Raw genomic sequence first — 17,388 nt, 5'->3', positions numbered from 1 at the left:
TCGTGATTGGAAATACTGAACGGAATTTTTATGAGAAACTTGACCGACCACAGACACATTTGTCTGGACTGAAGCTTGAATCAATCTAATACGTGATTCGGCGTATGAAGACGCGCTAATCAATCATGTCGCTGAGAGCAGGTCCCTCTGGATCAGGCGGCAGAGCCACAAACATGTCGCTAGCTCATCTAGCATCGCAGTCACGACAGCCTAGCACTATGCAGAATATCGCTATGGTTGCATCCAAAGCCGTGGCTGCTGCCCGATACGCTGAATTGCAAGCAAACAAGTTACGAAGTCAGAAGGGAGCAAGTGACAAACCACGAGTTGAACGAGATATGAGTCTCGAGCAGTTTAGAGAGTTGTTGAGAGTTTTTCAGGTGAGGTTATGTTAATAGCGGGGCTTGGGCTTGATCAAGTCGTCTGGTATGAAATACAATTTTTGACATTATTCACTCATATAGAACTTAACAAATGACGGCGACGGCTCACTCTCTCTCGAAGAATTCAAAACCACATTCGGACGCATCCTCGGCGATGGCCTAACCAACGACCAGATGTCTGTCCTCTTTATGCAAATCGACGCAGACGCAAACCAGGGTATCGATTGGGACGAATTCTCAACGTACATGCTGCTGCGTGCCGAGGGACAGAGCATGATGCGGGAAGCCGAGGAGGTCGAATACTTGGTGGTGTTGGTTAGCGACAAACGGATATTGACATGTTTGACCATTTAGAACCACTTGTTTGATTTTGAAGGTGCCATGGGAGCGCTAGCTAGACCACCTATACCGACGCCCCATACGAATATGATTGTGCACATGTCGTGGCTGAATCATCTGAGACGGTATATTAGCTTGAGTCGGGACGGTGGGCTGTGTATGTGGAATGATAAGCTGAAGCTGCAGAAGGCGTTTCAGGATATTCATAGGTGAGTTGGAATTGATGTGTATCGGTTGAGGCTTGTGTTGCCATCCTGTAATCCTGCTGACACTTTTTTTCGCATCGGAAAACGAACTTACGAACATCATCTTAATCCTTATTTTTTCTCTCTTATAGCAGCATGTTTGGAAATGATGATAAGAAGGGCTCGATACCGAGAACGAAACATGGACATACCAATCCATGGGCCCATGATGCTGTGTTTATGCCGGGAGCGAATAAGCTTGCTGTTACATGGGCTAGTCATGAAATAACATTTCATGGTACTACTTTTCGTGATCCTTTCAAAATTTCTACATTCTGATTTGCTTTTATCGTACATGCAGACATGAACTCAATGGACGTGCATTATTGCCTGGACTTAGAAGATGCCACCGCCCTGTCCATCGACTTTCATTATGATCCCGACGATTTGCAAAGCGAAGGACTCCTATTTTGGGGCACGGATACAGGACACGTCGCTGTGCTTCACATTGAGCCTGAAAATTTGACCTCGTTAAGCGGTCCCAAAAAGGACTATGGAGCCATAGTCCGAGACTCATGCCACGGCCACTTTACTGGTGCCAACGCCACGCAATCGACGTCCTCACGACCTGTAAATGCAACTAGTACCAGTTTAGGAGGTCTTGATTCCGCTGTAGGTGTTTCGGCGAACGGACCACGTCTTGGACCGTTACAGAAGAGGAAAGCGCATGGAGATTGGTGTGTCAAGGTTAAATATCTAGCGGATTTGGGTGCGGTGGTGTCTTGCTCGCCTGATCCACAGGCTAGTCTGGTGGTTGCTATTCATCGGGGCCGGTGGCGGTGGGATGTTGAGACGCTTGCTGTGCATAAGGGGGTGAATTGCTTTGCGTATTGTCGGTTTCCGGTTACGCTTGTTACGGGTGGTACAGGTGAGGGTTTGTGCGGAATACCAAGGCTCTTCTGAAAACTTGATCGAGTGTGTGAATATAAGACTCTTTTTAACCAGTTTTTTTCCATCCTGTAGACCGACAAATACGATTCTGGAACCCACATCGCTTAAAACGACCTATCGCTAGTTTGAAAGGCCACGTCGCACCAATATCCGAAATATGCTGCAACGAGACATATGGACAAGCCATCACTCTGTCTGTCGACAAGGTCATTCGAGTCTGGGATATACGGCGACAGCAGTGTCTCCAAACCTTGACCGACACTGTCCGCCATCGACCTGAAAACATTATCTCGACACTACACTTTTCACCGCAAAACCTGCGTCTCGTCGCAGCTTCTACTACCCTCCAATCCTTCGTCCTCGCCGAAAAGAGATCTGTGGGATTCCAGGCACGCCAGCCAAAAAGCCACGACAGTCCGCTACGATCGGCGCTATTCAATGCCAATTTCAGACAGGTCGTATCGGGTTGTGATGGAGGAGTTGTAAACGTCTGGGATGCCACATCAGGAGCTAAAACATTCCGATTCACTGGCGCCAAGTCTGAAATCACCGCCATGGCATTCGATGTCGGACGACGCAGAATCGTTATTGGAGCGCGGGATGGAAGCATTCGGATGTACAATTTCAATAATGGACAGTGTTTGCATGAGCTCTTCAAGGGTGATAACTCTGAAGTCACTGGACTCGTTTATGTTGAGCTCAAAGACGCCAAGTATATTGTCGCTAGTGGATGGTCGAGACGTGTTGCTGTCTTTTTGGATGATTCGGATTCGTTTACGTTGGAACCGACCTTGGCGTGGCCTTCGCCTAATGAGCCAGGGAGTGCGTGGCATCGCGATGATATCTTGTCGGTCGCATTCTGTTCTCCGACTATGCTGGCGACGTCGAGTTATGATGGGGAAATCATCTTGTCGACCTTGATGACGGGACATGTCATACATCGCATGAGGCCACCGTTGTGGGAGCATGCTGATCCACAGCAGCGCTCTATCGACAAAGGTAAATAGTCACCAGCGATTTTGCTTTGGCTTCAGTGCATGTCGACAACAAAGCTAACAACAAACCCTTTCTGATTTGTAGTAATATTTTTACCATCTCGTATCAACAACGTGCACGCCGCAGCTCTGGTATCATCTGGATCAGACGGCGTTATAAGATTCTGGAATGTCTGGAGCGGCCTTGAATTACACGAATTTGACGCTACAGATGGACGCCAAGAAGGTGTCTTTGCTTTAGCCATCAATGAGGATGAGAGTCTGATGGTTACTGGTGATGCAGCTGGATTCGTCACTCTGTGGAATATTTCCGAGACATGTGTTGCACCACCTCCACCAACAGGAGATTCAGTTATCATGGTGCACCAATTCCGAGCGCATATTCGAAGTATTGTTAGTGTCGATATTGCTGAGCTTTATCGGTCGATAGTAACGGCTTCGTCTGATATGACTGTGCGGGTGTTTACTGTAAGTGGTCTACTAATCATGCTTGGAGATAAAGATCAAGTACTAACATGTTGATTCATTATAGTATGAAGGACACTATATCGGTACATTTGGTCAAATATGGGACATCTCTGATCCATCAACCTACATGCATCCACTAATACCTGAAGACGTCCTCGCTGTCGAAACAGCAGAAGCCGAACAACGAGAAGAACAAGCTCGTGTTAGGAGTCTCAGTAACAAGGTCAAGGACAAACTGCTTCCAAAGCTCCGCAGACATCTTTCACCTACGGGTCCGGAAATGACGGTGAATGTCGAGGGCAAGGAATTTGTTTCTTCACAGGTGCAACTTTCGCCCGAGAGTGCTGTTACTCCGGTAGTCAGGAAGGAAGTTGTGCAGCTGCCGGCTGGACAGCCGAGGGTTTCACCTGCTACAAATTATGCATCGACGGTGTTTGCAAAGGAATTTGGTGCCAAGGTGCCGCATAAGAAGCCCAATAATTCGTTGCAGATTAAAGACTCGCAGCGGGTTTATCAGCTGTTGGCTCATCATGAAATAGGTATGTTTTGAATCATACTGTTTGTGTTGAATTGTCAAATGAACTAACAACGTCGTCTCATAGCTGATATTCTTGAGGTCAGCCAACCGCCGAGTTTGAATCAAAAGCATCGGAATCATAGCTAGTTAATTGAATTAGCCACTTTACAATAAAACAGTGTTTAATTGCGCCCAGTGTCGAATTTAAGCAAGTTCGCAAAAAAATGCAGCAATATCATTGCATGTACACTGCAAACGTTCTTCCTCTGTTAATTTCGATATTGATCCTTAAAGGAACTAAATTTGAAGGAATGGAACTACTTCCACCGGCATGGGCGGAATCCAATGTGCCTTCGCAACCGACTTTGCTCTCCAACAAAAGGCAAGGTATGAAACGGATAGGCATAAACCTCATAGCGATCGTTGTGCTAAATCAGCTATGCCTGTATTCCATAGTATCTGCAGACGTCCTGAGCGCTCCTAGTATACAGTGAGCCCGTCCTATGATCTTAAATTACTGGTTCGAAAACTAACACTTTTGGTGATAGGCTGTCGCTTAGATCTGAGCATAACCATGGAGACTCTATGGGACGCAGAGCATTGCAGCTATCAGAGAATGTCGCTGCAGCTGGAACAGCACGGCCAAAACGTCTTAGGCGGCGCATCGGAATCAATAAAGGTGTTGCCATGAGTAACTATTTTGATGTTCAGGTATGAATCGTTTTTAGGATGATCGAGAGGCGAATGATCTAATGCTTGGAGATATAGTACTATACAACCGTTTATCTTGGAAGTCCACCGCAGTCATTTAAAGTGGTTGTTGATACAGGTTTGTGCAGAGTTCAAGATCAAGCTATAAGTGATATCTGTGAATTGATGATAAATGTTTCATAGGCTCCGCAGATCTGTGGATACCAGGCGTGAAGTGCACAGTAGCTCAATGTGGAACGCACGCCAGATTTAACGACACAGCATCGTCGTCTGCCTTTAGCAAGAAGCAAAAGTTCTCCATACAAGTAAACACTCGTCCTGAATATAAGCATGTTCAGAATGCTCATCTTTTCTGCTATAGTACGCTATGGGTTCCGCCGCTGGAGACCTCTTTCTGGTAAACTTCGAGTCATTTATTCACACATGGCATTTGTGTCTAACCTCTCCAATTTAGGACCGGTTTTTATTGAATGTTTCCACCAGCGCCACCAGATCAGTCATTCTCCAAGTACTGAATCAAACTTTCGCTTCCGTGACAAGTGAAACGTACTGGAAATCATACACACCAGATGGTGTGATTGGATTTGGCAAGTCTTTCAATGCTGAATCCATCTCCTCACACACCTTTCTAACGCACCCTACCAGCCTTCTCGAACTTGGCACAATCACAATCTCGAACACCACTCGAGAATCTATACCTCCAACGACAAATCGGATGGCCTGCCTTTTCGCTTTGGCTGCAATACAACAACAAATCTGCAGGTGTTGCAGGACAAGGTGGGGTACTCACACTGGGTGGTGTTGATCCAACACTTTACTATGGCAGGATTGTTTTCGTCCCAGTCGTGAATCCTGCCTACTGGAGTATTTCCTTGGATGCCGTCTTATGGGGAAACCAAAGCGTACCACTCGGAACCACCAATATGGCTGTTTTGGATTCGGGTACGTTCTTGGAAGATGGTTGTTGATGATGCTCGAATACCTTTAGTACGATTCTTCAACTTTCGTATACTCATCTCTATTCCTACATTCAGGCACCACATTGATAGGGATGGACCCAGCTTCAGCAAGCATGCTCAACAATGACATCGGCTCCTCACCAGCACCAGGAGATCCCTACTTGTATCTCCTTCCCTGCGCCACACTTAACGGCCTCAACTCCACCTTTTCTCTGGTGTTTGGAGGCATCACGTTCCAGTTGTCTGGTCGTGAGCTAGCGGTACCCATAGACTCGTCTGGAACTACGTGTTATAGTCCGTTTCAGTCAGTGCCAGTGGTAAGTTGTTATGTGTGTTTCGAGATCGAGGATTTGGAGCTAATTCACTGGTTCCAATTAGCCTGGACTGCCAGACGATCAACGATTGTGGATTCTTGGGACAATCTTTCTGAGAAAGGTACAACTCTGCGGTGTTACCGTTGTGAGACTCAATCTGACAAACCTAAATCACAATCTAGTTCTACACCATCTACGATTACAATCCTTCAACTGATGGAAGCACCATAAGTCCACGAGTTGGTATCGGTTTAGCTGTGCATTAACAGCCTGTGTGGTTACAAGTTACGCAAACACGCTTTCCGGACTATCCTACAATAGAAGTAGCTGGTTGAACGAAATGTATCGTATTCAAATTTTAGAGACGATCTAAATAAAGTCTAGTTCACGCACTTACAACTTTTCAACGAACATGTATTTTGGGGTTTCTCGCCGCACGGTTTTTCACGACTACGAACGAACGATGGAAGCGATAATGGGGAGGATGCTTCCTGCTTCTAACTGTCTCATGCGATGTCATAGGGCTTCACGACACTATATAGTCTACTCAACAAGCTCTGTTACAAGGAACAACAACTCATCTGCTTTTGTGCTGCGGACCATAACAAGTCAAGCACACACCAACAAAGCCAAAGTCCTCTCGTTCGGTGCTGGTCTAGATGGGAAACTGGGCCTTGGAGATATGGAAAATCGAGCTAACCCAACGCAAATCCCGACATTCAACAATATGCGAGGTTTGTTTGTTTTTGAATGAGATCTTTGTTGAATTGAGCTAATCAACTGCCTTTGGTCTAGTTAAGGCAGTGGCGTGTGGGGTAAGTACGATGAATGCAGAGGCATTGACGCTCTGCTAGTGCCTTGCAAAAAAAATCTGTGAAGTCTGGACGCTCATGTTTCCAACGTTGACACTTCTTCTGTCACCAAACATTTTTCTCATTGAAACCTTTTCTATTTCTTAGTTGCTTCATTCTCTAGCTTTGGTCCACGACGATGCTACAAATTCAGGTCGAATTTATTGCTGGGGTAGTAATTTCTTTGGCCAATGTGGACATGTCTCTGATGCAGTATGTTTGCTAATGTTAACCTTCTTTCTACTCATTCTAATCAGCAATCTCTTTCCAGCCTTCCTTCTTTGCTGATGAAGACGAAGACCAAATACCGTCGCCTCTACTGTTGCATCGACTGACGCAGCAAAACGTAACGTCCATCGCTTGTGGTGACTTTCACAACGCTGCATTGAGCGACGGAAGTGTTTATACATGGGGCGGTGGTGTGCTTGGAGGAGCAGAAGAAGCAAACGATTCAAACCCGACTTTGGTTCGACGATTCTCAGACACGCAAAGAAAGGTCATGTCTATACAGGCTGCTGGTGCCCTAACTCTAGCAACTGCCAAAAAATCGGATTCGTCATCGTTGGAATACTATTTGTGGGGATACTTGAGGCAGGGCAAAACTTGGATGAGAGCGAAATCACCATCGTTATTGGCTGCGTGCATGAAGGAGAATATTAGATTCTCGGCTGTTGGGCCGGGTGGTATGGCATTTGTGAGTCAGGACGGAAGTAGAGCCAAGTTGCTGGTGTATGCTTCGGTGGGAAATGAGGCAATAAGGGAAGGGATGCCATTTCAGCGAGAGAATGCAGAGGATATTGGTGATGTATGCTTAGTGGAGCCTACGGTATCTGCTCGTGTGGATTTGGATCTGTCGACTGTAGCTAGTTTGAGCATGGGTGAAGACTTTGGATTGGTACTGAAAAGTATGGTGTTTGACTTGTAACGCTAGAAAGAGTGAAGTTGCTCAAATCCTAATTTTAGATGATGGAAGCCTCCATTGGTTTGCCGTGAACGAATTCAAGACATTACAGCCGCTACCACTTCCTGTTGCTCTGCCCGATAAAATCGTATCAATCCAAGTTGGCCGTACCTCCTCTACCGCTATCACTTTGCACGGACTCTGCATCCAATGGAATATTGCCCAATCCGCATATGCAAATCGAGTCAAGCGGAATCTGGACTTGGTCACTGAACTACAGGAGGGTAATGGAAGGGTCATAAACTTGCAAGGGAAGGTAATTAACGTCGCAACAGGGCTAGATCACTGGCTCGCTGTGGTTACCCAATAGAGATTCTTTATATTGTAGAGATTCGTTGTATTGCATTGTTGTAGTATATGAGGCATACTAAATTATTTGCTATCCATCTTGTCGCTTTCCATACAGAAAACCAAGTCCGATTGACATTTGTCCGAATTGGAGGTAAACATCGTCCTCTCCAACTCGTTCAAATGTGTATTCTAATTGTCCGATTTCTCGGTTGTTTATGTGGAGTGGAGCCAGTCGTTGTTTTGTGTCAGCCGATGTAGTCAAGATGGCTCTCGCCAACGAAGCCTCTGATAGACCGCCGTTGCGAGACCGTTTACTGTGCCTCGCGTCAGGCAGACTTATTTCGAGAAAGAGTTCCAGCTGGCGAGTTGACAGCAGCCGAGAATTTGGAACCTTGAAGCGTGATAGCTGGTATATGTCTGACGTTGGCACGAATCCAACGTGAGGCAAATGTATACCTAATAGAGAACAGAGTTATTCTACGTCTCAATACTGCAAAACCGTTTTGAAGAACTAGCTGCTCAACGGGTCATTAAGCTACCAAAGCCCAGTACGTCACCATCCCAAACCTCAAACCACACTCACCAAAATCTGTTCTACTATCATACGCAAACCGTCCCCGACCTATAACAGCATCGTCTTTCCCACACGGCTTGAAGTGCATCCTGCTAACCAGCTGATTATTCTCAAACATCGGGATCCGTCCCATCATAGCAACGTACGGCGATGTAGCCTGTACATTCCTGTCTAGCCTTTTCAGCCGATCACAAATCAGTTCCGATACTAGTTGCTCAAACTTGTGCGATAATGGTCGGAGTCCCACTAACTCTATGGTTTCTAGATGCTGGAGGAAGTCTCGCCTATTGGTGATTGTTTCTGGTTAGAAAGGTTGTTTTTGAAGATATTGAGGTGTATCAGGGGTGAAACTTGCCATATCTCGACTGGAAGACCTTTGGCCACCGTTGTTTTGGTTGTGTGTTTTTCAGGTGACGCTTTTGGGGCCTCTAGGACGTCCTCATAGGGATTCGACATGGCCAGACTACGATGCACTTGACAGAAAATGTCGCTGTATGCTCTTTAGACAGCGACCGAGGGACCGAATCGTATTAGGTTTTGTGTTGATCGTTTTACAAGTTTTACGAGCGAAGGGAATCACGATGACTTGGAGACGGGTTTCACTTGGAAGTTTGAAGGGTTTCAATGTGTGGTCGAATTGCAAAGTATTTCGAATCGTCAGGCGTCTATTACATCTCAAATTTGTTGCTAAATGCGCATACAATCACCAACACTATCTAAATAAAGACTTTGCATTTTGTTTACAAAGGCTTTTAAATGCAGAGCTTTAAGAGGAGAGATCCTCCATTGGATTTCACAACACGTATTTTCACTGAGAAAACGATCTCGTGAATACCGAGAAAGGAGAGAAAAAGCAACGAAGCATTTCCTTGCGGTGACGAAGCCTTTTGATCCGAATCTTGAGATTCACGCTTCCTTTTCAAGATTGGTGGTGTAATCTCCTTGTCCACGCTCAAAAGTTGTGGGATGTTCATTTCGTCATCGTCGTCTTCTTCTTCTATATGAATACTAGTGCGCAGGGGAGATGGCTGGAAGACTGTTTCACAGTTTTAGTGAGGTTGTTAGTTCACATAAAAAGGGCATTGTAATGCGATGGTCCCATCAATCGCATTACCTTCATAATAGCTTGGAAAGCACCTTATAAAGACTTCAGGTACGTCATCAAAGTTGAGCAATGTCTTGTCTTCGACAATTTGCTCAGGGCCGAGACATCGATCAGGCTCTTCCTGCCAGTGGAATTCTCGTACACGGCTGAGAGCATATGCAAATGTGACTGATGGAGTATTACGGCCTTCACGTACTGGGATTACGGTTGCTGTTTGTTTATCACGTGATCCAACGGCCTTCTAGTATTTGGCTACTTTGGGAGTAATGTCGGCAGCACGGTTCCATTGAACGGCGATACTGCGAGCAGCACATTCAGCGGGTTCTGCGGGAGAGTCTTTGTTACGTGGTTGTATTACTGGGACTTGGTCTTCTTCGTCTTTTGCTAGGTCGAGTAACATGGGTGGTCCATACTCGAACACGGTGTTGGAATATGACATGGTTTCGCTATTCGCAACCACTACTACTACTGTTGCTATCATTCTATGCTATGCCATCGTTGACTGCCGAGTCGAGAATATCAGACCACGAGTCCAGGTCCACACCGACATCTTCAGTTTGTTCAATATGATCCTGATCAGCTACTATAGATGAGTCATTGGCAGCAAATATAGATGAGGGAAGGGATACTATGGTAGTCGAGTCGTCAAAAGGTGTAGATGATATATCGGGAGACAACATTGTTGTCGATGGTGTCGTCCTATCTATAATCAATCCATCCACTCCGTCTCGCGGTATCTCGCGGTTTGGTAGTATGAGCGTATCCATATTCGGCATACTATTCAATACCATCGAGACCAGATTCTCTAGAGGCTGTTGGAATCTGATGTTTTCCACAAACAGCGCTGGTGGTGGCTGACCAAACGAATGTGAATCAGTAATCAGGTTTACACAACTTGACGTGGAACTACACGATAACATCATAAATATTTACCACAGCAACATTCGACGGCTGCACTCTAACATTAGCATTCACAGCTGATGGATTCGGTGATGGCGTAACGGAACTAAAGGCCGACGAGGTCGCGATGCTGATACCGATGGACTAGCAGGGGACGCACCACTAAGAGTAGGGGTCGACGAGCAATCACTAGTTTGACATCTTTTTAAGACAAACTTCGTGAAAACCCATGGACCAGCCGTTGTGAATCCAGATAGTGAGAGGTCTTGTACCCTCGTTATATCGAAGCCTGAGAATGCGTATAAGTGGCATGTTCGTGGTGCTTCCTGATGTGTAGGATGTTGATACTACGGTGTTTGAGCCCGAGAGGGGAATTGGTGGTTACTGCCAGAGCCTTGGTGCAACCAATCGCAAACTTGTTGGCAACGTCCTTCCGAGTAGCGTTGTGCATTTTGGATCTCGTCCTTGCAATGACATTGAGAAACTACCAGAACCAGATACCTAAAGTATGTGTGTGCCAGCTTATAATTGGACATTTTACGGCTCGGGTAAGGTACCTGCAGTTTACAGGTATTTGTTGTTTGACAGAAGAAACATATCGCAACGATGAGCGACACTGTAGTGCTCTGGATACAGCTCTTTAAGCGTAATTCTGACAGGGCAAACGATCAATCTGCTGCAGTTGAGGAGTTGGGAGACGCTATTGAAGTAGGCGTCAATGATACACACGTCACAAACATTAGCAACCTACGCAAATATCTCATCAATCATGGACGCTTCAAGAAGTCATTGGATGGTGTGAAACCAGATCAATTATATGTATATATGGATGCAGAATGCAAAACGCCACTTCATGCCGACACATCAATCACCCAAATCGAAACATCAGACGACAATCCATTGAGAGTCGTGAGGCCCGCTCCACCTGTAAGTAGGATGTCTTTTACGACGGAAAGTCCAGGTAGGCAACTCCCCTCGTTTGGTAACGTCACTATTGCTGTTGACTTGAACAATATTGTTTTACTCACAAAGCAAATCCAGATTCTTTCCTACAGGCTTTGCAACTTCTCCATTCAATACTCTGGAGCAAAAGACAATCAATGCACGATAGTCTTCATGCAACTGTAGTATGCAATGTTCCAACTCTGGCAACCATGCAGCAAGTTGGGGAGTTTGACACCGCCACTACTACACTCTCTCCATTGAGTTTCACTGTGATTAAATTGAAAGATTTGATGGATAAATATGAATCGCAAGGCCTGCTAGGTTTATTCCCATTATTTATCAACAGGTCTGCGCCTAAACTACTTGTGAACCGGGAGTACTGCCTCCTGCACGAATTTTTAAAGAGAATCTCTGCTGAGGGCATTGTCAAAGAAGGAATGACGTCTCGAGCTATAGTAGGGAACCCTGGAATTGGTAATACACCCTTTCTTTGCGTTGATGTTAAATTGTGCATTGACAAAGTCCTACTGTGATGAAACAAGGAAAGTCCATCTTTTTTGCTATATATCTTGATCGAACGATTACTGGATGGTCTACCGACAGCACTTCAAAATGAGCTATCTTGCTATTATTATTTTGATCATTCTGGCGTCGTCATGAATGCACCTAGTAGAACCTGTCCGTCAGATATTGGGAATCCAACTTGGGCCTTGGTTGATTCAAATCAGTACGTTGTCATTCCATGCATTGGACTTATCGGCAATAGTCAAGTATTAGTGGTTCAAGCGACTTCACCGAAAGTCGAGCGCTATAGAGAGTGGACGAAGCAAGCTGATGCATTGCTCTATTACATGAATACTTGGACGTGGGAAGAAGCTGCATTTTATGGGTAAGTTGTTTAGTCATCATTTCAATTTTCTAATGATGACGACCATTATAAAGCTCTGAGGTACTCCACTTGAACATGAATCGAATATGGGAAGCTTGGAATGATTGGAATCCTTGTCCTCGATACTGCTTCAGCATTGCAAAATCCAAGTATCGTTTGGAGTCATATCAAAGAAGTGTGGTCAAAAGTCTCAGAGTTAATAGACAGAATCTCCTTCCACTCGTGCTCTCTGGAAGTTCTGCCAATGCACAAGAGGCTTCAAAGCTAATACTGATATCTGGTGTTGAAGTTCGAACTGCAGAGGACTGGAGTCTCGGCCGAATGGACTTCAAAGTAGAAATAATAGGAAAACAAGTCATCCGAATGATGAGTGACAAAATTGAAACCCGCTCCGAAGTCGATCGTAGGTCTTTCTATGAAATGCTAGGGAGAACGTCAGGTGAAGCAGCTGTACGTGGTATGATGCTGCAAGCCAGAATGCACCGTCTTATGTCCAAGGAAGGGCCTCCACTAAATGCTACATGTCTGACCGACAGATCAGAGTTACTTGTTGCACCAACAGGTACGTATGTATTGCTGAGTCGTTTTGAAAAATTCTTGGTAACCCTCATCGCCTTGGAATGCTAGAGAAAGTCGTCAGATTCATGAAGACTGATTTGTCAGCAATGCTGAAGGACAAAGAGTCTGGGTACTTCTGGCCAATAGCATCAAATTATGCCAGTTTTGATGGATTTATATGGGACAGGAAGACGAGCATCATTATTCTATTGCAGGCTACGGTTTCAGCTGTCCATCCAATAAAGCAAAGCGGTTTCGAGGAACTATTGAAAGCGTTTCGAGACGCTGGCTTGAGAACACCTGAGTATCCATGGCCACTTGTATTTTGTACCTCAATCAATGCACTTGCAATTCAAACTACTCAGCAAGTCCAGGGAGTTTGGAATACAAGGCTTACTCAGTACATCTTGAAGATATAAGTAAGCTGTCGAGCCGCACAAACCCTAACGCCGTCGACGTCTAACGAGTCTTTCGTAGATTGCCAATCAAATGATCACTTGGTGAAATCGTCAAATAGCAACCAACTATGGTTTCATTATGCAATATTTGTTATATAGTGATTGAACTTGCACATCAATGAAAGTTGAGTGTATATATTAGATCGTTTGCCTTCCACATTGCAACAACAAATAAATATAATCCTTTCAAATTCCCTTCTGCTGTTCGGTTTGTGCCTTGAATCAGACTCCTTTGGAAATACGTTGGAACTGTTGTAAAGGCTGTCTGATAGTGGGTTGTATAAGTTGCTCTTCATAATTTAGGGTCTCACTTGTCTCAGAATGTCTATATTTCTAATTGAACAGAACTGGCATAGCAAAACTACAATCTTACACGTCGCCACGCCTCCTACAGGCGGCCCAAACAACGAGTTTGTAAACTACTTCCGCCTTGAAGATTATTCCCGACATTCCAAGAGTGTGAAGAGAAGCATCCAACCAGGTCTTTACAAGCTCATTCAGCGTGTCAGCATATAGTCTGCTGGACCGTAACGAGAACAAACGAATGAACTGTATCGATTTGATTATTTTGTCGGAGCGCAATGCGAAAGATATGCTATGAAGTGACGTGGCGGGGACCACGGGTATATAGTCACGCAAATAACACCAATTTTGTGTCGTTGCATGGCGGTGTTTTTGTAAGTCGTGAGTTTTTGGGTTACTTTTGTTAGAAATCTCATTAGTCTGCATTGCAACATTTCTTGTTTAGGCATGCTCTTTAGACAGCGACCGATGGACCGAATACGATTCGGTTAACAATTTAAATAGAGAGATCTTCACTTGCTGTATTTTTTACAAAGGTGTTTAAATGTTTATCTTTAAAAGCAAACATCCCCCATTCGGGTTGACGACGCGGATTTTGACTGAGAAAACGATCTCGTGAATACCGAGTCAAGGAGAGCAAACACACAAAACCACACACGCATACCTGGCGGTGACGAAGCCTTTTGATGATCCGGTTCTTGAGATTCACGCTTCCTTTTCAAGATTGGTGGTGTGATCTCCTTGTCCACGCTCAAAAGCTCTGGGACATTCATTTCATCATCATCAGCGTCATCTTCTTCTTCTATACGGATACTAGTGCGGAGGGGAGAGGGCTGGAAGACTGCAATACAGTTTTTTTGTGAGGTTGTTAGTTCACATAGAAAAAGGGTGCTTTGTAATGCGATAGGTCCCCATCAATCGCATTACCTTCAAAATTATTTACAAGATGTCCACCCTTCCTCATACCCCTTGTTTTTGATGTAGAGCTTGACGTACTCGCCACTGCAAGTGTCCCAAGGTAGTGTTTTTTAGAACCAAGGTTGATTTTAAAAAAACAACACAACACGACACACAGGTGTGATGCTTACCCTTTTCCTTTCGCAACACGACCGAAGAGCAAACCAACTCATCACAGACCACACCAACACACTCTCGCCATGTCGTATAAGCATTGTCCAAGATATCCTTGGAAACAACAGCTCGATGCAAGTCTTTGCCTTCTTTGCGACTGAGCCCTCCCAGACGGGGTTTGGTGATGCGATAGCTAGGCAAGCACCGTATAAAGACTTCAGATACGTCATCAAAGTTGAGCAATGTCTTGTCTTCGACAATTTGCTCAGGGCCGAGACATCGATCAGGCTCTTCCTGCCAGTGGAATTCTCGTACACGGCTGAGAGCATATGCAAATGTGACTGATGGAGTATTACGGCCTTCACGTACTGGGATTACGGTTGCTGTTTGTTTATTGCGTGACCCAACGGCCTTCCAGTATTTGGCTACTTTGGGAGCTATATCGGCAGCACGATCCCATTCGACGGCCATACTGCGAGCAGCACGTTCAGCAGCTTCTTCAGGAGAGTCTTTTATACGTGGTTGTATCACTGGGACCTCGTCTTCGTCTGCGTCGGCGAGTAACATGGTTTGTCCATACTCGTATACAGTGTTGGAATATGACATGGTTTCGTTATCAGCACCACTACTACTACTGTTGCTATCATCATATGCTATACCATCGTTGAATGCCGAGTCGAGAATATCGTCCAAATCGCTCCAAGCGTCTGCCATACCAATATCTTCAGTTTGTTCAATATGATCTTGATCAGCTACTATAGATGATTCATTGGCAGCAAATATAGATGAGGGAAGGGATACTATGCTAGTCGAGTCGTCAAAAGGTGTAGATGATATATCGGGAGACAACATTGTTGTCGATGGTGTCGTCCTATCTATAATCAATCCATCCACTCCGTCTTGCGGTATCTCGCTGTTTGGTAGTATGAGCGTATCCATATTCGGTATACTATTCAGCACCATCGAGACCAACGGGTGTAGCGGCTGCATAAATTTGATGTCTTCCACAAACATCCTTTTATCCTCTAATACCTGGCCTCCTAGACACCAGCCTGTCGCTATGCGACTGCTAAAGAGTCGATTTACTTATAGGTCTCTCAGTACTTGTAGCTGTGGTTGGGTTCGAATGGGAAGTCGGTTTGTGGTATGTCGTTTTGAAGTTTATGTGATATAATAAATGAGTAAGATAAATGAGCAAAGAAGTTTAACTTGTGCCTTGGAATGACTGACGTTCACTCTCGGCACTCGTTGCTGCTTCTATGCGTCAAATCAAAGATTTTGACGATTGTTTGAAATGAAGAAAAAGGGGCGTGCAGTCATTGAGCAGGAAATCGACAGCTTTGAATTCAACAAAAAGGAGAATCATTGCATTTCTATAATGATTATGATATAATAAGTACATATATTGGTCTAAGTCTTCTTATACAGCATTATGAAAATTCTCCTACGCTTTTGTGATTGCAGTGAGCAGGAGTGTCAGTGATGTGATGTGTGTATGCGATTATGTCATGTTGACTGTAATTTTTGACTGTCTTCTTTGCCCTTTCCAACGCCATTGCTTTCTATTTCAGAAGGGTCGCCCAGCGTTATGAGCGATTGACCTGTCCTTGCGCTAGTCGGAAAGAGTGGTAGTAATAGTGCACCAGCACGTCGTCCCTCTTGTAGCAGTACGTTATAAGTCGATGCTGCATTCCTCTATGTATTCAAAGATGTGATCAGCCAGTGCTTGTATTTCTCGAGGTCATTCACAGACAAACACTTACAGTAGAAGTGACCTCGATCTGCATTCCTAGTTTTAGCAGATATGCTCTTAATAATGATGGCAGAGGATAATTCTTTGCTCCTGTACCCAGCACCAATATTTCTATCGTGTGTGATTTAAATTGGCAATTGTTCGCTTGTTTATGATCGAAAACACACACTTACCAGGACGTGGATCGACGACTTCCAGGAGACGCAAGCATCCAATGTCCCATCCATGAAAGGGAGAGCCCTCTTCATCGACACTTTCGACACCATCTGATTCAGCGTCGAGGATTTCATCACTTGCGCACCCAAACTGCGGTACATCCCACATAAATAGCGATCCATTGAGCAGTATGACAGGACCAGGAAGATCGAAGTCTCCCACTATGAAGCCATCCTGTTTGACAGATCCAACCTTCCATCCTGAGGAGTGAAGTGGATGAGTATGTGTGATATACGATAATATAGAAGTGAGAGCTCCAAAAGCAAGCACCTGGAGGGACCATATCAGCCATGACATTGTATAATTGTAGGGGCGGCCCATGCTCTCTGCTTTCAGGATTGTCGTTTGGATCAGGCTGCATCAATGATGCTCGAGCAGGTATCGGCTTCGACAATGGCTTTTCAGAGGAGGAATGGCAGATGGAAGTAGTATGAATTTTGCGGTTGTAAGGTTGGATAGGTGGATGTATGAGCATGCAAGTTGCATTTGGATGTGAGGCCTGCAAAAGTTTAACACTGCTAGTTCGTCGAGAGTTGTTGAACAAGCATCTAGTTCTGATTTGCATCAGATTACGGGCAGCGTGTCCCGACATCCTGATTTCAAAGGTCCTATTCGTGTTTGTTGCTAAAATCAAAATAGTACCAGCTAAACTTGAGTTTATTGAGACGACTCAGGGAATGGTGTCGATACT

General features: G+C 44.9%; 3 protein-coding genes across 3 annotated transcripts; 2 read left to right on the top strand and 1 right to left on the bottom strand.

Annotated features, from left to right (window-relative positions):
- Positions 1-125: 125 nt before the first annotated feature.
- Positions 126-7,944, top strand: SmJEL517_g02962 (uncharacterized protein; the record flags this gene model as incomplete). Its single annotated transcript, XM_031168890.1, has 24 exons — positions 126-380; positions 465-698; positions 738-931; positions 1,060-1,205; positions 1,269-1,835; positions 1,931-2,857; positions 2,939-3,321; positions 3,386-3,860; positions 4,133-4,225; positions 4,295-4,328; positions 4,387-4,549; positions 4,607-4,667; positions 4,733-4,854; positions 4,911-4,946; positions 5,004-5,121; positions 5,195-5,491; positions 5,584-5,825; positions 5,887-5,943; positions 6,005-6,065; positions 6,365-6,556; positions 6,618-6,637; positions 6,782-6,886; positions 6,945-7,578; positions 7,637-7,944. The coding sequence occupies 24 exons, from the start codon at positions 126-128 to the stop codon at positions 7,942-7,944; spliced, it is 5,724 nt and encodes a 1,907-aa protein (XP_031025111.1).
- Positions 7,945-11,110: 3,166 nt separating this feature from the next.
- On the top strand, positions 11,111-13,315 carry SmJEL517_g02961 (uncharacterized protein; the record flags this gene model as incomplete). Its single annotated transcript, XM_031168889.1, has 5 exons — positions 11,111-11,431; positions 11,665-11,923; positions 12,053-12,338; positions 12,392-12,900; positions 12,966-13,315. The coding sequence occupies 5 exons, from the start codon at positions 11,111-11,113 to the stop codon at positions 13,313-13,315; spliced, it is 1,725 nt and encodes a 574-aa protein (XP_031025114.1).
- A 2,919-nt stretch (positions 13,316-16,234) lies between these two features.
- Positions 16,235-17,289, bottom strand: SmJEL517_g02960 (uncharacterized protein; the record flags this gene model as incomplete). Its single annotated transcript, XM_031168888.1, has 4 exons — positions 16,235-16,423; positions 16,492-16,592; positions 16,655-16,897; positions 16,968-17,289. 4 exons carry the CDS (start codon positions 17,287-17,289, stop codon positions 16,235-16,237), a joined length of 855 nt encoding a protein of 284 aa, XP_031025113.1.
- Positions 17,290-17,388: the final 99 nt, after the last annotated feature.

The sequence above is a fragment of the Synchytrium microbalum genome, assembly GCF_006535985.1.
Source record: "Synchytrium microbalum strain JEL517 chromosome Unknown SmJEL517_scf0014, whole genome shotgun sequence".
Lineage (NCBI taxonomy): Eukaryota > Fungi > Chytridiomycota > Chytridiomycetes > Synchytriales > Synchytriaceae > Synchytrium > Synchytrium microbalum.
This window is presented reverse-complemented; position numbering and strand designations above follow the sequence as displayed.